The 26,068-nt window shown below is 38.1% G+C and overlaps 1 protein-coding gene across 1 annotated transcript in view; it reads right to left on the bottom strand.

Annotated features, from left to right (window-relative positions):
* Positions 1-21,385, bottom strand: part of ETNK1 (ethanolamine kinase 1) — a 54,977-nt gene extending 33,592 nt beyond the window's left edge. Inside the window, exons 1-2 of the mRNA XM_040235356.1 lie at positions 20,952-21,385; positions 7,025-7,284 (exon numbers count right to left, since the gene is read on the bottom strand). Coding sequence (XP_040091290.1) covers positions 7,025-7,284; positions 20,952-21,107 — 416 coding nt within the window. The 5' untranslated portion in view covers positions 21,108-21,385. The remainder of the gene's footprint in view (positions 1-7,024; positions 7,285-20,951) is intronic.
* Positions 21,386-26,068: the final 4,683 nt, after the last annotated feature.

Genomic DNA, 26,068 nt, shown 5'->3' with positions numbered 1-26,068 from the left:
GATTTTAAAAATTAAATAAGTCCTATTTACAAGTTCCATACTCATCTGAAATTTTTAATAAATTGGTCTTGAAAAAAAAACCAACATGCAATTTTTGAAGGATGGCTTTGTTAGGAAAATTTACAGTTTTCCACTCGTAACTGAATTCAACACATTTGCAGAACACAAAATCAACACATAAAATATGCTACAAATCTACATTATCAATGAACAACATTCTCCTCAAAAAGGAGATTAAGCAAAACAACTCCATTTACAACAGCATCAAAAAGAATAAAATGCTTAAAAATAAATTTATCCAAGAAAGTAAAAAAATTTATATACAAAACATTGCTGAAAAAAATTAAATTAAATGGAAAGATATCCCCTGTTTGTGGACTGGAAGACTTAAAATTGCTATAATGTCAATACTAGCCAAAGTGATTTATAAATTCAATACTATCCCTACCAAAATCCTAATAGAATTTTTTACATTAAACAGAAAAAAAAAAAAAAACCTAGAATTCAAATGTAATTTTAAGGAATCCCAGACAGATTAAAAACAAGTTAAAGAAAAAAGAATAAAGTTAGAGATCTCACATTTCCTGATTTCAAAACTTATTACAAAGCTACAGTTATCAAAACAGAGTGGTACTGGCATATCACCAGACACACAGACCAATGGAATAGAGCCCAAAACTAAACCCCCCAGTTTATGAGCAAATGATCTTCAATAAGGATGTCAAGACTATTCAATGGCAGAGGACAGTTTTCTCAACAGATGGTGCTAGAAAAAGAGAATATCCACATGTAAAAGACAGAAATTCCTTAATCCTTTCCTTAAATCATACATAAAAATTAACCTGAAGTGGATCAAAAATCTAAATGTAAGAGCTAAAACTATAAAACTTTTAGAAGAAAATATAAGGGAAAAGCTTCATGACGCTGGACTTGCTAACAATTTCCTGGATATGACACCAATAGCACAGATGACAAAACTAAAAACGAACAAACTGGCCTACATACATCAATTTTTTTTTTCCCCCAGATGGGCAGGTAGCAGGTTAAATAAGCAAGAGAACTTACATATAAGGCTTGTCTTGGGTAGCTGCAGGAGAAATAGATCTACCTGCCTGCCAGAATCTTAGAAGTTTATATAGAAGTCTTAACGGGGTTCAGTAATGTATGCCATCCAGACAGTCTCAACAACACCCCATTCTCTCAAGGCTCTATCCTCGAAAATAGCTTCCACCTGGGGAACAGTAAGCAGAGTACACATTCCAAGGGCAGGGGAGGGGGTGCTGCTGCTAAGTCACTTCAGTCGTGCCCGACTCTTTGCGACCCCATAGACACCAGCCCACCAGGCTCCCCATCCCTGGGATTCTCCAGGCAAGAACACTGGAGTGGGTTGCCATTTCCTTCTCCAATGCATGAAAGTGAAGAGTGAAAGTGAAATCGTTCAGTCGTGTCTGACTCCCAGCGACCCCGTGGACTGCAGCCCACCACGCTCCTCCGTCCATGGGATTTTCCAGGCAAGAGCACTGGAGTGGGGTGCCATGGCCTTCTCCAGGGAGGGGGTGAGGAACCTCCTATTGTGTGAGTACAGCCCAGGGGGTCAACTGGTGGTCACATCCCCTTGATGACCTCTTCCAACAACTGCACAGGTTGTTAGTGATCAGCAAAACAATCCACGTACATCAAAATTTAAAACTGTGCATTAAAGGGCAAAATCAACAGAGTGAAAAGGCAACCCACAGAATTAAATAAAGTATTTGTAAATCATATATATGATATGGGGTTAATAGTCAGATTATCTAAGTACTCTTACATCTTGACAACAAAAAATAATCCAAGTAGAAAACTGGAAGAGGACCTGAATTGACATTTCCCCCAAGAAGATACACAAATGGCCAACAGGCATAAGAAAAGATGCTAAATGTGACTATTAGGGAAACAGAGATCAAAATCACAATGAGATACCATCTCCTTATAATTGGGATGGCTACTATCAAAATAATAATAATATGTCAGCAAAGACTTGCAAAAACTGGACCCTGTGCACTGCTGGTGAGAATGGAAATTAGTATAGGTGCTATGGAAAACAGTATGGCAGTTTCAAAAAAAATTAAAAATAGAATGACTGTATGATCGAGCAATTCTGATAATATATCCTGAAGAACTGAAAACAGGGTCTAAAAAAGCATTTGCTCACCCACATTCGTAAGCAAAAAAACTAGTAATAACCCAAATGTTCATCCATAAATTAGTGAGTAAACAAAACATAGCCTACACATACAATGGAATATTATTCAGCCTTTAAAAAAAGGAAGGAAACTCTGATACATGCTACAACATGGATGAAGACATTAAGCTAAGTGAAATAAGCCAGTCACAAAAAGACAGAAGTAACACTTATATAAGGTATCCTCAGCAGTCAAATTCATACAGACAAAAAGCAGTATGGCTGCCAAGGGGGCAGTAGGGGAGAATGGGAAGTTGTTGCTTTTGTATATAAAATTTTAGTTTTGCAAGACGAAAAGAACTGTGGAGATTGCAAAACAATGTGAATGTACTTAACACTATGCAACTGCATACTTAAAAATTAAGATGGCAAATTATGTTACATGTATTTTATTACAATTTAAAATAAAAATGTTAAATAATATAAATGGTCATAAAAAAGAATACAGTTCTTAAAAAGACTTGATTAGAACAATTCAATTATTTTCTATTAGCTAATTTTATATACAACAAGAAAAAGAATTAGGTAATAAAAAATTAAGATTTCTTATTTTCACTATCACAGATGGTCCTTCTTCTATGTAGTCTCAGTAAGATAAGGTTTTACTGTACTAACATCAAGGCAAATGCTACTTTAAATTCCATACTCAATAAACCCAAATGTTTGAAAACCTCAAGGCTGCAGAGAATTTCTTCAAATACCTACTAATACTCACTAGTTGCTCCTTTCTTGGAAGCTTTTTAAAAACTATAACAATAACAGGCATTTTTTGAAATTGAAAAAACAGATCCCCAATCCTACCTTCCCAACAGAATTTATTTTTTTAAAAACTCCTTTCAGTTTTTTACATAAACAAATTACTGATTGTAGCCACAGTTTAACTAGTAAGCTTATTTTTTCTTAGTCCTACATCAGACATTTTGTATGTTTTAGACAACATTCAATATTAACATAACATTTATTTGTGCTAATGTACCTTTGTTATATTCAAATATGAGTTATCACACAACCAAGCCATATGACTTTCTTTTATGACTTACTATATATTGCCCTACGGATTTCCAAAAGAGAACATTACCAATTCTATTTGCAACCCATAGTTTACCAGTTTCACTACAATATGCTCAGCACTGGAAGTTGGTATTTTTTAGTTATGTTTATTGATAAATGTGCAATAACTCATTTTAAACTGCACTTCTCCCTGTATGTCTGTTGCTGAGCAGTTTTAATTACACTTCAGCCAGGATTCCCAGCAAGAGGTAAATTTTAGAGAAATACCAGGTAAAAAAATTCCTAAACACTTTAGAATTAAAATAATAATAATAATAATTAAAGATTTCTGCAATATTTGACTGCTATAGAGAAATTCAAATAAAAAAGGTCATGATAAACTTGCATAGGCTGAATTACTAGTTAAGTATTAGCATGATGTAATTCGTCTTTACCTGTCATCTCCCTCAGACTCCTCCATGTTCTGCATCACCTTTAAGGTCCAATTCAAGTATCATCTTAGTTAAACACTGCTTATTTCCCAACTATACCACAGTAAATTAGTTGTACTTTTTTAAAAGCCTTTTCTACCCCTCTGTGTATACTATTTAGCTTATTTTCCCCCCCCAAGGCTATTATCTATCACAGACTGTATTACTAGTAGAGCGGCTGACTGTCTGAATTACTTTCCCTCCCCTAGGTTAGATTAAATATAAATATATTCCAATGTCCGGTATATCCAAAGTAGATTCTCTTTATTATAATCATAATACAGGCAAGTAGGTACGTCTGAAGAAGTCAAAGCAAGAGAATACTGTGCACTTTGATCTATGGCTCAAGACCCTTTCAGGAAAAGGTTTGTGAGATTAAAACTATTTTCATCAAGTGTTATTTACCTTTTTCGTTCTTCTTTTCTAAATGGGTGTAGAGAACAATATTGAAAAGTTACATGAAATGGTGTGATGTTGTCATCATGTTGACTGACAGCTAAAAGAATATGCACTTTGGTACTCTTCCATTCTAAAAACTTTGTTTTAATTTCTAACATAGTTCAGTCCAGTTCAGTCACTCAGTCGTGTCCGACTCTTTGCGACCCCATGAACCACAACACGCCCGGCCTCCCAGTCCATCACCAAATCCTGGAGTCCACCCAACCCATGTCCATTGAATTGCCATCCAACCATCTCATCCTCTGTTGTCCCCTTCTCCTCCTGCCCTCAAACTTTCCCAGCATCAGGGTCTTTTCAAAAGAGTCAGCTCTTTGCATCAGGTAGCCAAAGTATTCGAGTTTCAGCTTCAGCATCAGTCCTTCCAGTGAACACCCAGGACTGATCTCCTTTAGAATGGACTGGTTGGATCTCCTTGCAGTCCAAGGGACTCTCAAGAGTCTTCTCCAACACCACAGTTCAAAAGCATCAAGTCTTCAGTGCTCAGCTTGCTTTATAGTCCAACTATCACATCCATACATGACCACTGGAAAAGCCATAGCCTTGACTAGATGGACCTTTGTTGATGAAGTAGTGTCTCTGCTTTTTAATATGCTGTCTAGGTTGGTCATAACTTTCCTTCCAAGGAGTAAGCATCTTTTAATTTCATGGCTGCAATCACCATCTGTAGTGATTTTGGAGCCCCCCAAAATAAAGTCAGCCACTGTTACCACTGTTTGCCCATCTATTTGCCATGAAGTGATGGGACGGATGCCATGATCTTGGTTTTCTGAATGTTGAGCTTTAAACCAATTTTTTCACTCTCCTCTTTCACTTTCATCAAGAGGTTCTTTAGTTCTTCACTTTCTGCCATAAGGGTGCATATCTGAAATTACTGATATTTCTCCCTGCAATCTTGGTTCCAGCTTGTGCTTCCTCCAGCCCAGCGTTTCTCGTGATGTACTCTGCATATAAGTTAAATAAGCAGGGTGACAATATACAGCCTTGACGTACTCTGCATATAAGTTAAATAAGCAGGGTGACAATATACAGCTTTGACGTACTCCTTTTCCTATTTGGAACCACTCTGTTGTTCCATGTCCAGTTCTAACTGTTGCTTCCTGACCTGCATACAGGTCATACCTGCCTCTCAAGAGGCAAGTCAGGTGGTCTGGTATTCTCATCTCTTTCAGAATTTTCCACAGATCCACACAGTCAAAGGCTTTGGCATAATAAATAAAATAGACATAGATGTTTTTCTGGAATTCGCTTGCTTTTTCGATGATCCAACAAATGTTGGCAATCTGATCTCTGGTTCCTCTGCCTTTTCTAAAACCAACTTGAACATCAGGAAGTTCACGGTTCACGTATTGCTGAAGCCTGGCTTGGAGAATTTTGAGCATTACTTTACTAGCATGTGAGATGAGTCCAACTGTGCAGTAGTTTGAGCATTCTTTGGCATTACCTTTGGGACTGCAATGAAAACTGACCTTTTCCAGTCCTATAGCCACTGCTGAGTTTTCCAAATTTGTTGGCATATTGAGTGCAGCAATTTCACAGCATCATCTTTCAGGATTTAAAATAGCTCAACTGGAATTCCATCACCTCCGCTAGCTTTGTTCATAGTGATACCTCCTAAGGCCCACTTGACTTCACATTCCAGGATGTCTGGCTCTAGGTGAGTGTGAGTGATCACACCATCGTGATTACCTGGGTCGTGAAGATCTTTTTTGGACAGTTCTTCTGTGTACTCCTGCCACTTCTTCTTAATATCTTCTGCTTCTGTTAGGTCCATACCATTTCTGTCCTTTATCAAGCCCATCTTTGCATGAAATGTTCCCTTGGTATGTCTAATTTTCTTGAAGAGATCTCTAGTCTTTCCCATTCTGTTGTTTTCCTCTATTTCTTTGCATTGATCACTGAGAAAGGCTTTCTTATCTCTCCTTGCTATTCTTTGGAACTCTACATTCAGATGCTTCTATCTTCTTTCCTTTTCTCCTTTGCTTTCTGCTTGCCTTCTTTTCACAGCTATTTGTAAGGCCTCCTCAGACAGCCATTTTGCTTTTCTGCATTTGTTTTTCTTGGGGATGGTCTTGATTCCTGTCTCCTGTACAATGTCACGAACCTCCATCCGTAGTTCAGCAGGCACTATGTCTATCAGATCTAGTCCCTTAAATCTGTTTCTCACTTCCACTGTATACTCATAAGGGATTTGATTTAGGTCATACCTGAATGATCTAACATAGTAAATATTGATAAATATAATTCACAATAACAAAAACTCTTTAGGTCCTCAGTAAACTTTAAAAGTTGTAAAACAGTCTTGGGACCAAACTGTTTGAGAAGTTTAGATCTAAACTATAAATGAACTTGCGGTTTTCAAATCAAGCCCATTTATTGAGTTTTCAAGAGCAGAAAAGAAAATTTTATCAATTTTATATTTTTAGGGCATTTCCTTATAAAAATACAATACATTGAATTAAATACTAGAAGTTTAAAGAGTAACAAAGAAGTGTTAACAGTATTAAAAGGATCTTAGTGAGCAATAATTCTGAAACTATGAGCAACTGAGTGACAAAACTTAATAATAAGAAATGTGTAATGATTTGATTCAAGCACTATTTTAAAAAAATTAAGGAGAAACTTTGACCTTCTATAGCAAGCTAATCTAAAACCTCACACTCTTATTTCTTTTGCAGAGTTAACTATGAGAATTCAGATAAAAAGGAATGCTTTTTCTTTAACAAAAACAAAACAAAACCCGAACAAGAGAAAGTTTCTAATTAACCAAATAGTTGCTTAAAGAAAGAAAAGGCAGCTTCAAAAAACATTTCCTTAGTGCACTTAACTTTTCAAAAGGATAAATTACTTCGGAAAAGAAATGTACCTGAAAATGGCAGGGTTGCAGACATGCTTTGGATCCAACGCTTCTCCCTGTATAAATTCATAGCACAGTCCATTATTGAAGGTACAGTAGAGCTGTGGTGCGCAGCCATGAGCCTGCAACACTCGGAAACTCTTCACTTCCTCATCACGGTCGACTAACAACTCAGTCTTATTGCCATAAATTCGCACCAGGACGACATCCTCCATTGTATTACCCACATAACAGCCAATAAGTTTATTTGTGATTCCATCAGTGAAAAGCTGCCCCCAAAAAAAAGAAAAAAAAAAAAAGGAAAAACAATTATTCACTTTTAAGGAAGGATTAGGAGATAACTTGAAAAACATTAAATACTAATTGAAAGAAAATATCTACTTAGTTTTTGAATATAATTTTGCCTAACATGTCTATAACTTTAATTCTAGATGTAAACAAAATGGAATGCTGCTGTTTAATATGTTGTGTGGTGCAACACACACATTCTTTCTCTCTCCTATGTCTAACAGATTGGAAAATCTCTGAAGATAGGGAAAGTGGCTTTCTTGCTAGCGTAATGTATGATATTAAAAAGTCTTTAATAATGTTCACAAGTTTAAAATTACAAACATAATGTACCATAATTTTTATTATGGTAAATCTCCAATTTATAAAAAACTTAATTTTAAATGTTATTTTCAAAGATTACTTACCATAATATACACTAGAAATTCTTCTAAGTATTTTGGTTATAATAATTTAAACTTGAATGCTACAGCTAAACAAGCAGCAGCAGCACAATTTAATTAGATGAAGACAGAGAAGTAACTAGAGATTTCACAGATATTTTCTAAAAGGGAGTTTGGGGACTTTTCAAGATTTTTTTTTTGCTGCACCGTGAGGCATGAGGGATCTTAGTTCCCCAACCAGGGACTGAACCCATGCCCCCTGCGGTGGAAGGGCAGAGTCTTAACCAACAGACCACTAGGGAAGTTCCCTCCGGAGTTTTAAAGTCCTTTTTCAGATTTGAGTATAATATTATATTAAAAAGCAAACAGATGATTAGCAATATTAGTTCTCTAAGTCTATCCAAAAACTGCAACTTTTGTCTTCCTCTACATTAATTTGACACTCAGTTCAGTTCAGTTGCTCAGTCGTGTCCAACTCTTTGCAACCCCATGGACTATAGCACACCAGGCTTCCCTGTCCATCACCAACTCCTGCAGCTTGCTCAAACTCATGTCCATCAAGTCAGTGATGCCATCCAACCATCTCACCCTCTGTCATCCCCTTCTCCTAAAATTGACACTAAAACTTTCTATTTACCCAATTATAACTCAGAGCTTTTGGAGGCTCTAGGGTGGAATAAAGGGATAAAAGTGAAAGCAAGTGTTAAGGACATTTTTCCCAAGACAACTGGGAAAGAACAAGAATAATGAACAAAGGATAAGTTTTAAATGTATACACATTTAACTAATGCCTGAGAAAGAGGGTATTTTTATTTTGATAAGACTGTTATAATGATAAATGATACCTGAGAAGGCTTAAGATCTTCAGGTGAAATTTGAAAGAAGTATTTTCTTATCCTTATTCACCTAATGTAGGTAAATTTAATGAGCTAATGTGAAAAGATTTATTTTGAATATTTATGTTTTGAGGGTATGCAGAGACATACAAACTCTGCCTTCCACCTAGATTTCAAAAAGCTGGTAGGTAGGGAGACAATGACAAGAAGCATATGCCCTTATACTAAATTCCAATCATCATTTTCTTAAAAACTATGTTGCAAGTTTGTTCTTATTAAAATATCAACTCACACATATTACTCTGTAACTCCTCCAAATATCATATAGAAATAAAATATTTCAATTATTGAAGTAATTAATGTTCTGAAATGCTTATGATGAATGACACTCCACACTTCTCAAAAGCCAGGAGTAAAACCTGTGTTTTCTACATCCTCCCCAAAAATATTTAGTAAGGACTTAAATACTGGCTTCCCTGGTGGCTCATAGGTTAAAGCTTCTGCCTACAATGTGGGAGACCTGGGTTCGATCCCTGGGTCAGGAAGATCCCCTGGAGAAGGAAATGCAACCCACTCCAGTATTCTCTCCTGGAAAATCCCATGGATGGAGGAGCCTGGCAGGCTACAGTCCATGGGGTCGCAAAGAGTCGGATATGACTGAGCAACTTCACTTTCACTTTAAATACTAGCTTGTCTTATTGATCTGCTGCTGCTGAGTCACTTTAGTCATGTCCGACTCTCTGCGACCCCATAGACACCAGCCCACCAGGCTCCCCATTCCTGGGATTCTCCAGGCAAGAACACTGGAGTGGGTTGCCATTTCCTTCTCCAATGCATGAAAGTGAAAAGTGAAAGGGAAGTCGCTCAGTTGTGTCCAACTCTTAGCGACCCCATGGACTGCAGCCTACCAGGCTCCTCCGTCCATGGGATTTTCTAGGCAAGAGTACTGGAGTAGGGTGCCATATTTATTCTTTCACTCTTGCCTATAATACATTTCTTTAATTGTGCATGCTATATTGTATATTTGTGTGTACACACAGAAATACACATTTAAGATGTATGCACTTAAAAGGGCTAGAAGTGGATAACATTAGATAAGATTATTGAACAATATACACATATTTAGAAGGATGACACTGACTCACAACTCCAATGACACTAACCCTAACATACTCTACTATACAAAATAGCTACAAATTTACAATAAAATGATAGTCACAATAAATTCCTGGGGCAAAAAAATATTACTTCATTTATAAGAGTATTTTGCTTCCCTGATGGCTCAGCTGGTAAAAAATCCACCTGCAATGTGGGAGACCTGGGTTCAATCCCTGGGTTGGGAAGATTCCCTGGAGAAGGGAACGGCTACCCACTCCAATATTCTGGCCTGGAGAATTCCATGAACTGTACAGTCCATGGGGTCGCAAACAGTCGGACACGACTAAGGGACTTTTACTTCATAAGAGTATTCTATGTAAAGTATCACTTAATTTATATTTATGTATAAATAAGGATAGAAATGTCTACAAAAATATCCAACACAAATATTAGGTAGTTTAAATCCTGTCTCTTGTTTCCCTGTTTTAAACTTTTTTCTTTTGGCTTATGCATGTTTTTTTTTTTTTTCTTCCATAATCAATCCAGTTTAAATGTGAAAAAGTTAAATTAGTGAGAAAAACAAAAGAGCCCAATAGCTAGGAACAGACCCAGCACACACAGCAAGGCCTAGAGATTCAGTTGAACATAAGTAATTTCACAGAACATCAGTATCAGGTGAGACCACTCTGTGACCATAATGCATCAAGACAAAAACAAAGCCACTCTGTAATCATGTGTGAACACAGATAAAACTATGAATTTCTTCCAGACCACAAAAATCACCAAACATCCTCCTGCTCTGGCTAATATGAGGAACTGCTGTTCCTTTTCTAGTCACAGTTCTGGCCCTGCTTCATTCCTCCAGTCCTCTAGGTAAGGTAAGTTACCCACAGTCACAGACTTGCCCCACTTCCTTTCTGACAGCACCCAATCCACAGGAAAGCCTTGCTACCTTGAAAGTGAAAGTCACTCAGTCATGTCCAACTCTTTGCGACCCCATGGACCATATAGTCCATGGAATTCTCCAGGCCAGAATACTGGAGTGAGTAGCCTTTCCCTTCTCCAGGGGATCTTCCCAACCCAGGGATTGAACCCAGGTATCCTAGGTTGCAGGTGGATTCTTTACCAGCTAAGCCACCAGGGACGCCCAAGAATACTGGAGTGGGTAGCCTATCCCTTCTCCAGGGGATCTTCCTAACCCAGGAATCAAACAAGGGTCTCCTGCATTGCAGGTGGATTCTTTACCAACTGAGCTATCAGGGAAGCTTCCTTGACCCCTCTCCTAAATTTTTATACTAAGTCCTTTCTAATACCCACATACTGAGAGCCCCACCATTACTCATGGAATAAGTCTTCCTCAACTGCAAGGAGTAATAAATCCAATTTGTTCAGCTATTCAAATGACCTCTTGATGGAGATTTCTGACTTTAAAGATGTATGGATAATGCTTTTTCACTCTTGGATGGTTCCTACCTCATGCATAAATCAACAATTAACTCAAGGTACTTCAGCTTTCCAAAACAGACAAAAATATACTAGGTATATGCTAGGTATGAGCACTATATCAGATATATACTAGAAATGTAAAATTCCACCTCATTGGAGGGGGTACAAAAACAACAGAAATCTCATGGAGCTCCTTTTCACAGGGTTTATCCTACACTATCTGTCAAGTATTTAAGATAGTACTAGTTCAGAGAATGAGATCGGAGCAAGACTCCTCTACTTGACTGTAAATTCTAGATGTGTTAGTCTATAAGTTGAGTAACCTTAGGCAAGTCACTTAACTTGTATGTGCTTTATTCATCTCATGTTTAATATAAGCAATTAGAATCTACTTTATAGTTTTAGTTTTTGTTTTTAATTAATATTTTTTATGAGAATTAATAGCTTCTCTTGTGGCTCAGCTGATAAAGAATCTGCCTGCAATACAGGTTCAATCCCTGGGTTGGGACGATCCCCTGGAGAAGGAAAAGGCTACCCACTTCAGTATTCTAGCCTGGAGAATTCCGTGGACTGTATAGTCCATGGGGTCGCAAAGAGTTGGACACGACTGAACAACTCTCATTCATGAGAATTAATGACTTAACATATACAAAAGCACATAAAACAGTTTCTGACACAAACTAAGCTCTTATCAAGTATGCAGATAACCACATATTTAAATTTCAACACAAGACAGCAAAATGATTCATAATGAGATCATAAAAGTTAATAATTATGACAACATCTGTTACAGATTAGCCCTAGACTCTATGCTGCTGCACTGCCCAAACCTGTACAGGTTGCCATTTGAAGTAACACAGAAAACCTGGTTGGTGAAAAGAAATTACAGTTTAATGACACTTTAGAAGTTAAAGTGACTATCAATGAACCTGAAGACCTTCTTGAGACCCCCAAAACATAATCCAATGCCTCCTTTCAGTACGTGACACTATCTTGCAATGACAAACTCTATATCTCAGCTACCACGAAATTTCTTTAGTCCCTAAGATGATTAAGAAACCAAGCAGAGTTTTAATATTTATTTATGGTTTAAAATGACCAATTAATACTAAATTCAAATGAATAAGCTTCCACAGGCCAAGATAATGGGAAAGACAAGTTTCAATTATTCTTTAAGACAATGACTACTAGACAAGACCAGAAATTTAGAAAGATGGAATTAATTTGTGTCAGTAACTGTTTTGTAGAAGAAACAATTGTGATTCCACCATCTTCCAAAATGACAGAATTAAAAGCAATGTAAAAAGAAAACAAAATACCATTTTCATGGATCTAACTGGCAAAAATTTTTTTAATTTAATATCAGAGATTGGAGAAGGTATACAGAAAAAGATACTTTACAATACTTTTTTGAGGAATAAAAAATTACATAAAGTGAGAAATACCATGACAGTTTTACGTCAACTTGGATTGGCTATAATGCCCAGTTATTCAATCAAACATTAATTTAGATGCAGCTCTGTAGGTATTTCACAGACTTATTAACCAGATAAATTCAAGTAAAAGATTAATCCCCATAAGTGAGCCTCATTTGATCAGGTGAAGGGCTGTTAAAGCAAAACTTAGGTTTTCCTGAAGATACTCTGCCTTAAGGCTACAGCATCAATTCCTGTCTTAAGAGTTTCCAGTTTACCAGACAATGCCATACAAATTTCAGATTTACCAACCTCTACAACTGTGTGAGCCAGTTCCTTGAAGTAGATTATATATATATATATATACACACATACATGTATATGTGTGTGTATATTTTTTTTCTTTAAATTTAATTTCACTAAGAATTTATGGATATACTTAAAGAAGTTACCCAAAATATATGCATAAAAGTAGTTCACTGCAATACTGATTTTAATATCTAAAAAATAAAAACAAAATTTAAAAAAAGATTACATACACTGACATAGAGATATTGAAGATATATTATTTTAAAAGCACAATATGGAATAATTTAATTATATTTACTATATTTATAAATGAAGGTAGATAATGTATGCTGGTAAATCCATACATAAATTATTTATGCTGGTAAATAATCTGACAATTCTGTATAAGTCAAAAAAAAAACTGTTCACAAAATTACCTTTGAGGACTTGGTGTTGAGGGATTTAAGTTTTTTACTTTCCATTTTATAGCCTTACTTATGTTTTAAATATTTTATTAAGAAAATGAACCATTTGTATTTATTAAACAAAATCAACAGGGTTAGATAGTATTCTTTTATGAGTGTGATGAATGCCTATGTGCTTGTGTAGTCGCTCAGTCATGTCCAACTCTTTGCAACCCTATGGACTATGGTTCGCCAGGCTCCTCTGTCCATGGAATTCTCCAGGCAAGAATACTGCAGTGGGTTGTCAATTCCTCCTCCAGGAGATCTTCCCAAACAAGAGATCAAGCTGTCTTCTGTGTCTCCTGCAACGCAGGCAGATTCTTTATCTGCTGAGCCTTTCTAATTTTCCTGTTTTTACTCTTTAGAATTCTTTTTAAAACCTCACTTTAAAAGTAATTAAGTCACATATCTTTAACATGATCAAATATTACGTTTCTAGCTATCAGAAACTGTGGTCAATACCATAAAAACATGAAAATATTTACAACAGACATGAGTTTGAGCAAGCTCCAGGAGTTGGTGATGGACAGCGAAGCCCGCGGTCCATGGGGTCACAAAGAGTTGGACATGACCGAGCAACTGAACTGAACTGATGTGAAGAACAGGAATACAAAAGTGTACATAAGATTCAATAAAACAAGTATGTAAAATATTTAAGGGAGAAGTAGATGGTAATAAACAAAATAGAACAGTTGATTGTTTCATAAAATATGAATAGGAAGTGGGGGTTTTTAGCTACTCAAAATTTTAATATTGTGTTACATCTTTTCAGTAAAACTAAATTACTTCATGATTATATAGTTCTTTATTTTAAAAATTTACACATACAGTATATTTTCTCAGAGTACTAGAAAAAATGACTAATTCAATTCAAAAATATTGTTCTATTAACTTTTTTTAAACTGTTATTGTGATTACCACTAGAGGGAGGGAAAAGTTAGGAGCAGAAAGGGAAGTGGGAGATATTCTGGGTTACTAGTTAATATTTTCTCTTTCCCTGAGCTAGGGCTACAAAGGTATTTGTCCTACAACAATTTATGTTTCATTTTTTTCTGTAGGCTTGTTGTATCTTACAATTTTTAAAAGGGTGACAAAAATTTACCTATAGCCCATAAGATGTATCAGAGTAAAAGAACTTCTTTTACTCAGGGGACTTCCTTGGTGGTCCAGTGTAAGATTCTGTGCTTCTACGGCAGAGGGTTCAGGTTCAAGCCCTGGCCAAGGAACTAAGATCCCACCTGTCACATGGCAAGGCCAAAAGATAAAAAACAGTGACAGAATCCTGAAAAATACAACTTGAATCCTTACATAAAGGCCTTTCATTGCTGCCCTATCTTTGTCAGCCACAAAAAGAAACACGAAACAAAACAAAGCCCTTAAGCTTCCCACTTCCTCCCGGACCTGCAAGCAATTAACAAGTCCTGCACATTTATTTTCTGAAATGTCAAATCTATTCCTTATTTCCAGCTTCAAGGCCACTGTCCTAATTTGGATCCCAGCACCGCTTATCTATACTAACATAACAGTCTCTCCTCAGTTGTCTTTCACAACATTTTTTAACACAGCACACAGGGGAAAAAAACGTGTTTATGGTTTAATTCAACACATATATTTTATGTAAAACTAAAACAAGCTTCACAAGAAATATTTAACCATATTACTTGCAATGCTCTCTGATCTATCCTATCACATCTTAACTCATCTTTTTAAACTGTAGTGGTTTCAATCCACATACTAATTAGCATCCTCTTAGTAAGCAGCAACGAAGAGTTTCAAAAATAATGTCCTTTCTAAGTGATCTGCTGCTGCTGCTAAGTTGCTTCAACCATGTCCGACTCTGTATGACCCTATAGATGGCAGCCTACCAGGCTCCCCCGTTCCTGGGATTCTCCAGGCAAGAACACTGGAGTGGGTTGCCATTTCCTTCTCTAATGCATGAAAGTGAAAAGTGAAAGTGAAAAGTGAAAGTGAAGTCGCTCAGTCGTGTCCGACTACCAGGCTCCTCAGTGCATGGGATTTTCCAGGCAAGAGTACTGGAGTGGGGTGCCATTGCCTTCTCCGTTCTAAGTGATCACTCACTTTCCAATTCAAAACATTTTCTTCAATGGATGCTGCCTAAATAGTAATCTGCCACTTCTCTAAAAAATACGTAACATACTGCTTAAAAACATCCTAGATAATAAAATACCACCTCCTAATGAGGCATAAATATTTCCTATTCAACCTCTGCCGTATTTGGAAATCACTTTGTACACCATTCTACCCAAGACACTCATAGTCCACGAAACATTCATAGTTTACGAAAGTGGTTTTTCTTTGCCCAGAAATACTTCCCCATTCCATCACCTGTCTTTCCTTCCAAGCTCAATTCAAGGTACCCCCTGAAGCCTCTCTGTGAAGCCTTTGCTTCTCCATTCTCCCATGCCTACCTTCTGCTACAAGAAATGCTGCTGAAAATTAGCATTATGCCAGCACACACACAAAAAAAAAAATGTCAAAATTACTGAATTTTAAGAGCTTACAATTCTTTTAGAACAACTTTCTACTTACAAAGGCTGGGGGTGAGCCGGGGATTGGGGGCAGGGTGAAGTAATAAAACTTACTGTGCATAATTTTTTACCTATTTCATTTAATTTTCCTGATACTCTACTCTTAGTAGTAAAGCAGTAAAAGCAGTAAATGAATAGTAATTAAAATTACTATTTGTTGTAGTGTAGTAGTTAAAAGTGAAAGAGGAGAGTGAAAAAGTTGCCTTAAAACTCAACATTCAGAAAACTAAGATCAAGGCATCTGGTTCCATCATTTCATGGCAAATAGTTGGGGAAACAATGGAAACAGTTGCAGACTTTATTTTGGGGGGCTCCAAAATCACTGTAGATGGTGATTGCAGCCATGAAATTAAGACACTTGCTCCTTGAAAGAAAAGTTATGACCAACCTAGACAGCATATTAAAAAGCGAAGACATTACTTTGCCAACCAGGGTCCGTCTAGTCAAAGCTACGGTTTTTCCAGTGGTCATCTATGGATGTGAGAGTTGAACTATAAAGAAAGCTGAGCACCGAAGACTGATGCTTTTGAACTGTGGTGTTGGAGAAGACTCTTGAGAGTCTCTTGGACTGCAAGGAGATCCAACAAGTCCATCCTAAAGGAAATCAGTCCTGAATATTCATTGGAAGGACTGATGCTGAAGCTGAAATTCCAATACTTTGGCCACCTGATGAGAAGAACTGACTCATGTGAAAAGACCCTGATGCTGGGAAATATTGAAGGCGGGAGGAGAAGGGGATGTCAGAGGATGAGATGGTTGGAGGTATCACCGACTTGACGGACATGAGTTTGAGTAAACTCTGGGAGTTGGTGATGGACAGGAAGGCCTGATGAGCTTCAGTCCATGGGGTGCAACACGAATGAGTGACTGAACTGAACTGATAGTAGTTAAATTCTGTTTCGTACTTTGCTACTATTTTCCAAGGTAGATAGTAATTTCTTTTTATAGAGATTTTTAAACTTGCCAAAGGTGACAAATGGCTGACATCAGGATTTGAAACCATCCTCTTTACACTACACTATGCTGAGGCCTCAAAGAGTGGTGAAATGGTTGTTCAGTCCAAGACATATAGCTATTAATACTTGAAAGTGAACTAGCACATTAGACCCCTGACTTTGTGGTCACACATTATCAAAATACATGGGAGCCTATCAAACATTACACACCCTTCACAGGAGCCTATTAAACATCTCATCTCTCTTAGTCATAGTTAAAATACTCTTAGGTGTTATCACCCACTCAAATACTTTCCTATTAGATAGTAATAATTTTAAAAGAAAGCAGAAGTGAATCCCTTTTCCAGAATAATGTCACATGTGGAAAAAGTAATGAAATTATATTTGTAAGGAACTTAAGACAAAATCTTTCTGTGAACCAAAGATTTAATTTTTAAGCAAATTACTAATTTTGCAGAGAAATGGCTCCCCTGTCTTAATCACAATATACAAACTGCAGTCCATAGGATCGCAAGGAGTCAGACACGACTGAGCGACTGAACTGATCAAACATAAACTTTTATCAAAGAGCAATAATTTATGAGTTATCATCCCAGATCTGGAGAAGGCAGTGGCACCCCACTCCAGTACTCCTGCCTGGAAAATCCCATGGACGGAGGAGCCTGGTAGGCTGCAGTCCATGGGGTCGCTGAGAGTCGGACACGACTGAGCAGTTTCACTTTCACTCTTCACTTTCATGCATTGGAAAAGGAAATGGCAACCCACTCCAGTGTTCTTGTCTGGAGAATCCCAGGGACGGGGGAGCCTGGTGGGCTGCCGTCTCTGGGGTCGCACAGAGTCGGACATGACTGAAGCGATTTAGCAGCAGCAGCAGCATCCCAGATCTGCTAACTTCAAATTCAGTATCATTTAACTATAAAATACATATTAACAGTCTACATCTATCTCACAGGATTGCTGCGAGAGTGTATGCCAAAGTGCTTTCTTTATAAACAGTAAAATATTATTAAATAAAAAACATTCTGATGTATTGTTTTAGACCTACTCTGCCTATTCTAACATACTATACTCCACAAAGCTCACCACTCCTTTTATATTGTATTCTTTTAATTTGGCAGAGATAGGGAAAAAATAATTCAACTTTTTAAAGCTCTATCTAAAATGAGATATATTATCCATATGTCCATACGTTGTGAGCAAAGATGGGACCCTCTATCATTTTGAATGTACTAACATCTTTTTTTGTTTGCTTCTGGATTTTGTAATGTGCTCTCAAAGTTCAGCTGGCAAGACTAAGTGCCAGGTAAATAAGTATTATTAGAGTAAGCTTCTAAGGTATGTTTAAATAATATTTTATATCACATAAGAATTTGAGAAAAAAATCTTTTAAAAATATGCGCTTTATTACTGATACTTGTTTTAGTCTTTTAACTATATGTGAGGTATGACTTTTATCTTTATACTTCAAAGGAAATAAAAGCAAATCTCAAAAGAAAATATTTGTGTCCATATTTACTAAAGAAATTCTGAAGCATCATAAAAGCAGAGTTTATAATGACCTAGAATGTGGGAGTCAGATCTACTAAATTGACAGATGAATAACCATCAACTCAGCTTAGCAGTTGTCCCAGCTTCTGGATCGAAAGCTTTGCTTGCACATGGAGGGATTAGATTTCTAAATATCAAGCATCATAAGAGCAAAACAAATGGTAATATTTACCTGCATTTACAAATAAGCACATTTGAAGTTTGGATAATGAGTACAAAGATCTCAAAGTCAAAAGTTGATACACGGGTTTCTCAAGTACTTTCAACAATCAGAAACAGTCTGAATGTTAACACATTTTATCCTTTTTTTCAACCTATATCCTGGCTTTACTTCACTGCTGCTAAGTCGCTTCAGTCGTGTCCAACTCTGTGCAACCCCATAGACGGCAGCCCAGCAGGCTCCCCCGTCCCTGGGATTCTCCAGGCAAGAATACTGGAGTGGGGTGCCATTTCCTTCTCCAATGCATGAAAGTGAAAAGTGAAAGTGAAGTCGCTCAGTCATGTCCTACTCTTTGCGACCCCATGGACTGCAGCCTACCAGGCTCCTCTGTCCATGGGATTTTCCAGGCAAGAGTACTGGAGTGGGGTGCCATTGCCTTCTCCACTGAGCTATATCTAAAAAAATGATAGTACCCATCTAAAATGGTTGTCTGAGGGATTAAATGATTTAAAAAAAACACTTCATGTACCTCTGAAATTCCAGTCATCAAAGCTTCAAACTCTTAAGTCTCTGCTTAAAAAGTAATACAGCTTGTCAGAACCAGAGTTTACCAGAAAACAGCAATGTCTTTAATTAATATGTTTAATTAATAATTGATGGCCAGAACATAACTTATTTTAATAAATGTAAAAAAACTAGAATAAGTTAATAAATAATAAACTAAAGAAGTGTAGAGTTTTAACTTGGAAGTTTCAATTAAACTAATTTTCCCTAAAGAAAATACGCTGTTATTGTTCAGTCACTAAGTTGTGTCGGACTCTGCAACTCCATGGACTGCAGCACACCAGGCTTCCCTGTTCTTCACTATCTCCCAGTTTGCTTAAATTCATGTCCCTTGAATCGGTAATGCGATCTAACCATCTCATCCTCCGTGCCCCACTCCCTCCTTCTCCTTTTGCCATCAATCTTTCCCAGCATCAGGGTCTTTCCAATGAGTCAGTGTTTCAAATCAGGCGGCCTAAGTATTGGAACTTCAGCATAAGTCCTTCCAATGAATATTCAGGACTGATTTCCTTCAGGATTGACTGGTTTGATCTCCTTTCAGTCCAGGGGACTCTCAGGAGTCTTCTCCAACACCGCAATTCAAAAGCATCAATTCTCCAGTGCTCATCCTTCTTTATGGTCCAACTCTACTATTTTTTTTTTTATTACACATGAAAATCACTTTTGATTCACTTTTGATTCCTACATATCTGGCTAACAAACACCCCCTTAAATTTTCAAAATTTTCATCTGGTAACTTTTTTCCAAAACATATGGGTCCTTTTAATCTGCTCAAAACTCTTCCAGACAGTAAGAACTGAAGCCAACATTTATGAAACTGAAGTGTCAAGGACTGTTCTGGGCCCTAGGGCACTATTCATGTTTTATTCATTTTTGTATAGGTGACTACTTTAGCAAAGCACCTGAGATACTATTAAGTTAACTTTGCTGAAACAGTCAACAAAATAAGGCAGATGATCTGGCTACTTCAACTGAATACTCTTATATTATTGCTCAGATTTGAAACAAACCTTAAATATGCCAGCCTTTAAAATTACTTTGTGTTTGCAAGGGAAAAGGAGGTTCATTTTCATATATAGTACCTAAAACTGCAAAAGTTAAAAAGAAATGTGCTCAAAATACATTTCCTGTATGCTGCATCATAACTTTTTAAAAATAAGTTATTCAAAAACGCATGGGTTCTCCAGGACTTTTTCTCCCAATTTCTGTCTATGAATACAGTGGCTCTGGAAAAAAAAATATTCACAAGCCACCTATCATTCCAATATAAGATATTGTTAAGTTCACTCACATGATTAAAACCTTTACAGAAATACTGATACAAACAAAATAACGTGTGCAGGGCCACCTAAGAACCCAATCTGATAATGCATGGTGACCACGGTCATTACTTTGGGATACAGGGCTGTCGCCAATCCCAGGATTTGAGAAGATAAAAACGCAGGGTGAGCATCAATGGGTTACACCGACGGGGGGAAGGTTGGGAAGGGAAAGGAAAAGATCAGAGAAAATTAATTACTGCATTATTTGTGAAAGGAGAGGCGACAGCGGCTTAGGCCGACGGGCGAGGACCCCTTGCAAAGGGAGTGGAAAGGGTTCATTCCGCAGTCTTCTAGAATAGGGGAGGGGGAGGAGGGGCGAGTAACAAGAAGGACCTTCCTGAGGTGCAAGCGGTGCGTCACTAACGTAGCCGCTTCGGGAAAAAGGAAATCTGCCCTCAGGACAACCTCAGTAAGCAATGATGAAAGGGGGAGTGACCTTCCTAGGTGTGACGGAGGAAACACAGGGTCACTTCCCAAAGAACGGAACGAGAAGACGTTCCCGGAGATCCTCCTGGGGCCCCGGGGACCATAAAGGATGGTGAGGTGGAAACCCCCCACTCCCTCCCCGCTGGGCCGCGTCAAGGTCGGGAGAGACCCGGGGCTAGGGTGTGGGCGTTACCTGCAGAGTCACCTCCTGAGGGTCCCAGTGCGGCCGCAGGTGTTGCAGGAGGCTCAGGGCCCCCTCCCGGCAGCGCTGCTCCTCCTGATCTTGCACCGTGACGTCCAGCTTGGGGACCTCCGGGGAGCCGGGCGGGACGTGGATGTAATTGGCCATGGCCCAGGCGACGGCAGAGACTACCACAACGACGACGGCGACGGCGACCACGAGAACGGCGGGCGCCGACAGGCTGCTGGATCCTTCCGTCCCGGGGCGCCCTCGCGGGAGGGCTGGGGGCGTTCAGACTGACAGCCGAGCGGTAGGAGAACCGGTGGAGACGGCACTCTCGCCGACCCGGGTCTGGACAGCGGCTGAACTGAGCGGGGAATGCTCACGGGAAAAAAATTCCTCTCGTCTGCGCTCGGCCGCCGGCGGGCGCGGAGCCTGCCGGGACTGGCCTGACGCTGGCGTCACGCGCGGGGCGGGGCCTCGGCTGCGTCAGGCTCGAGGCCGCGTGTCTAGTTCTGGGGCACAATGGGCCTGGTTCCCAGTTTCTCGGCCTTTATCAGACTCTTCCTGGCGTGCTGTTAGTCGGAAACATGCGGGGCTCGCCTTCTGGAATGAGGCTGAGCCCTGCCAAGCCCCGAACGAAAGGCACTGAAGCTTTAGCTCACCTTTTTGGGGGAAGGGGTGGGTCTTGGGATCTGGGTTTGAGGTAGAGCTGACTTTTTCTGGAATGCCAGGGACACGTCCTGAAATAACCCCAGGGTCAGCCTCTGAGTTTGGCCTGTGTTTGGGCAAGCTGAATTAACTGAGTGGCCTTGATCTCGGAGCTGCTGTATACTGAGGTCCACATAGTTGGGTTGATGACTAAATTACCATCAGCAGTATACTGAGCTCATGGTATACTGGCACAGTTAAGATAATTGGGTAAAACGGAGACTGCAGTTCAAGATGTATTTTTAAAGGTCGGTTATTTGACCGTACTGAGAATTATTTAGAGTCAGGAGGAACAGGTTATAGTCTAAGATGAAGATGGAAGGCAAGTAATTCTGAGGCTCAGCGATGGAAATGCTGGGTGGGCCTATTAGTCTCATGGTCTTACATCAGCTAATACCACTGCTAAGAGAATACTGGAAACTGGGTAATCCACAAGTAATTTACTGGGACTTCCTAATTTTCCTTATAATGTGAGGAAATTGGGTTTAGATTTGACCTCTTAATCTGTGTTCTCTGCAACACTTGGTAAATGGTGAATATACTTGTTAGTGGTGAATTACATCACTAACAACTCAGCTTAACAGTCAAAATGTTTAATTATCTGATTAACATCAGTTTACATTTTGATTGTTCAGAACCCACTTACCTTTGTAAATCACAAAATAGCTTACTTTCAATAAGGGGGGGGGGTGGGCGTGTGCACGTGCCAAACCTCATAAACTAAAAACAAGGAAAAGAGAGTTTTATAGACAACAAGAAAGTTGATTCAGCATATTCCAAACTTAGTCTTTTTTAAATCATATATTGCAAGAAACGCTAAATTACATGTTGTTCTTGTTTGGGTGGAAATAATATACTAACAATTTCACATTTCAGGTAGAATCTATTTTATTTTTGTATAATTTGTACTTTTATTAAACAGTTGGAATTTTAAGAATTTTGAAACTATTGTGAATTATGAAATGATTTTTAAAATTATTTCTGGAATTACACAAGTTTGTAATTTTAAAGAAACATCTGTTAATAATTAGACACCCCCCCCAAAAAAAAACTATTAGATGCCTAAGAATAAAACTAACAAAATATGTGTAATACTTTATGGGTGAAATTATACTAATGGAGAAATGAACCACATCCATGAATAAGAAAACATAGTTATTATAAAGAACTCAGTTTTCACTGAACTAACCAATAAGTATAGTGGCAATTACAATTAAAATCTCAACTGAGTTTTTCACAAAACTTGTTAAAGTGACATTAAAATTCACACCAAAAGATAAGGTCGAACAAAGCTGCTATGATTCTTTGTGGGAGAGGGAGACTGGAGAATAAGTTGGGAGAACACATGCTACCAAGATTTATTATATAACGGTTTGCTGCTGCTGCTGCTGCCAAGTCACTTCAGTTGTGTCCAACTCTGTGTGACCCCATAGACGGCAGCCCACCAGGCTCCCCTGTTCCTGGGATTCTCCAGGCAAGAACACTGGATCGGGTTGCCATTTCCTTCTCCAATGTACGAAAGTGAAAAGTGAAAGGGTAGTCGCTCAGTTGTGTCCGACTCTTCACGACCCCATGGACTGCAGCCTACCAGGCTCCTCCGTCCATGGGATTTTCCAGGCAAGAGTACTGGAGTGGGGTGCCATTGCCTTCTCCAATATAACAGTTTAGGAGTGGGCAAACAAACCAGTAGAACAAATAAAGATTCCAGAAAAAGATCTACACATTTATGAGATCTTTGAATATAATGAAAGTGGCATTAAAAATTAGGAAAGCATGGATAAATAGTACTGGAGTAATTGCTATTTGTATGGGAAATTTTTTTGATCCCATTGTTACCCCAAAACTGGGTTTGCCACTTCGTGAATGTTGAGCCAAAAGACACAACCAAGGCAAAGATCTGGACAAGGTAATATTTATTACTTGCAGCAAGTGAAGAGACACCAGGGAACATCTAAGCAACATCTCCTAGAACAGCAAAATTGGAGAAGTTTTAAGCTAAAGGAGTATGCATATTCATGAAGCAAATTGGGAGGAATATGCATATTTATGAAGGAACTTGAATAGAGGATAATTCAGCATTACTGGGGCAAAGGTCAGCAGAGTCCAAGCTTTAGTTGATGGAAGTCATGAGGGTCAGAAAAGGTCAGCATCTTCATTCCTTAGGTTGTGACCAGTCTGGGTCTTCCACCTGGGTGAGGGGACTTACCATCTGTAGAACAGCTCAAGAATTTGTGTCAAATTATATAGATAGATATATAGCTATACCTTGAGAAAGAACTAAGACTACTTTATAGCTTAACTGTTGTTTCTTGACTGCTTTTCTTCTGTTTCTAAACTCCTTTGTTCCCTTGAGATCATTAATTACTGAGATCTGTACAGGGTAAGCATTGCAGCCAAGCTCAGATCACAAAATGGCTTAGGCCAAAAATGGCTTCTCTTATGTCAAGAAAGCCATGCCTGCTTTTCTTTCTCTGGAGACCCTCTATACTATCTGCTTACAGGCTTAATTAAAATTAAAAATTTCTGCTCTGTGAAAAACATCTCTGTATTTAAGAGACTGCAAGTCCAAGACACAGACTGGGAGAAAATATTTGCACAACATATATCTGATAAAAGATTTGTATCCAAAATGTGCAAATAACTTTTAAAACTTACTAATGGAAAACAAACAATCCAATTTAAAAATGGGCAAAGATTAGAACAGTGACCTAACCCCAATTCCATACACAGACAGCAAACAAGCATATGAAAACATTCAACATCATATCATTAGGAAATTGCAACTTTATACAACAATGTGATACGACTACATACTTATTAGAATAGCTGAAATCCAAAATACAAAAAATGCTGTTGAAGATGTAGAGAAACAGGAACTCTTACTACTGACAGAGTGATAATGGTATAGTCACTTTGGAAGAGAGTTGGGGAGATTCTTACAAAGGTAATCTTTGTCTTACCATAAAATCAGTAATCATGCTCCTTGATCTTTACCCAAATGAGTTGAAAACTTACATCCACACAAAAAAACCTGCATAAGAATATTTATAGAATTTTTATTCATGTATTTCATTTTTATTCATAATTGACAAAACTTGGAAACAACCAAGATATCAGTGAAAAGGTGAATAGATTTAATAGATGAATAGATGGCATCCAGTCCCATCACTTCATGGCAAATAGATGGGAAAATAATGGAAACAGTGGCAGACTTTATTTTGGGGGGCTCCAAAATCACTGCAGATGGTGACTTAAGCTATGAAATTAAAAGACACTTACTCCTTGGAAGGAAAGTTATGACCAACCTAGACAACATATATTAAAAAGCAGAGGCATTACTTTGCCAATAAAGGTCCATCTTGTCAAGGCTATGGTTTTTCCAGTAGTCATATATGGATATGAGAGTTGGACTATAAAGAAAGCTGAGCACCAAAGAATTGATGCTTTTGAACTGTGGTGTTGGAGAAGACTCTTGAGAGTCCTTTGGACTGCAAGGAGATCCAACCAGTCCATCCTAAAGGAGATCAGTCCTGAATACTCATTGGAAGGACTGATATTGAAGCTGAAACTCCAATACTTTGGCCACCTGATGTGAAGAGCTGACTCATTTGAAAAACCCTGATGCCGGGAAAAATTGAAGGCAGGAGAAGAAGGGGACGACAGAGAACAAAATGATTGGATGGCATCACCAACTCAATGGACATGAATTTGAGTAAACTCTTGTAGTTGGCAATGGACAGGGAGGCCTGGCATGCTGCAGCCCATGGGGTTGCAAAGAGTCAGACACAACTGAGCAACTGAACTGAATAGATGTAAAAATAACAACAACAGCAACAACAACAAAAACCACCAGGACATGTACCCAATGGAATATTATTCAGCAATAATAAGAAATGAAGGATAAATCCACCAAAAAAAATGAAAGAAACTTTAATGAATATTGCTAAGTCAAGTCTGCTGATTTGAAAAGGCTATAAAATGATTCCAACTGTATGCCATTCTAGAAAAAGCAAAACAATAATAGAGACAGTATAAAGATCAATGGTGACCAAGCGTTCAGCCAGAGGAAAGGAAGGATGAATAGATGGCTCACAGGAAGTTTTAGAGCAGTGAAACTATTCTGCGTGTATGATACTGTAATGTGGTTATAAGACTTGAACTTTTCAAAACCCGTAGAACTGTACAACACAAAGACTGAACCCTAATGTAAACTAGGGACTTTAGTTCAGATTTATGTCTTTGGCAAGGCAGTAGTTATTTTAACAATGTAAATGAATGAATGGAAAAATTGTAGAAGAAAACATAGGATCAGTTTTTCAAGTTAAGGAAAGAGTTCCTAAAGAAGTTTCATAAAGCGCACACCATAAAGGAAAAAGATTGAAAATTTTGAAAATATTAAAATTTAAAACTTTATGAAA

This window comes from Oryx dammah, unplaced genomic scaffold (genome assembly GCF_014754425.2).
Source record: "Oryx dammah isolate SB20612 unplaced genomic scaffold, SCBI_Odam_1.1 HiC_scaffold_29, whole genome shotgun sequence".
NCBI classification, from domain to species: domain Eukaryota; kingdom Metazoa; phylum Chordata; class Mammalia; order Artiodactyla; family Bovidae; genus Oryx; species Oryx dammah.
The sequence above is the reverse complement of the archived record's forward strand: the minus strand, read 5'-3'. Positions and strand labels throughout refer to the sequence as shown.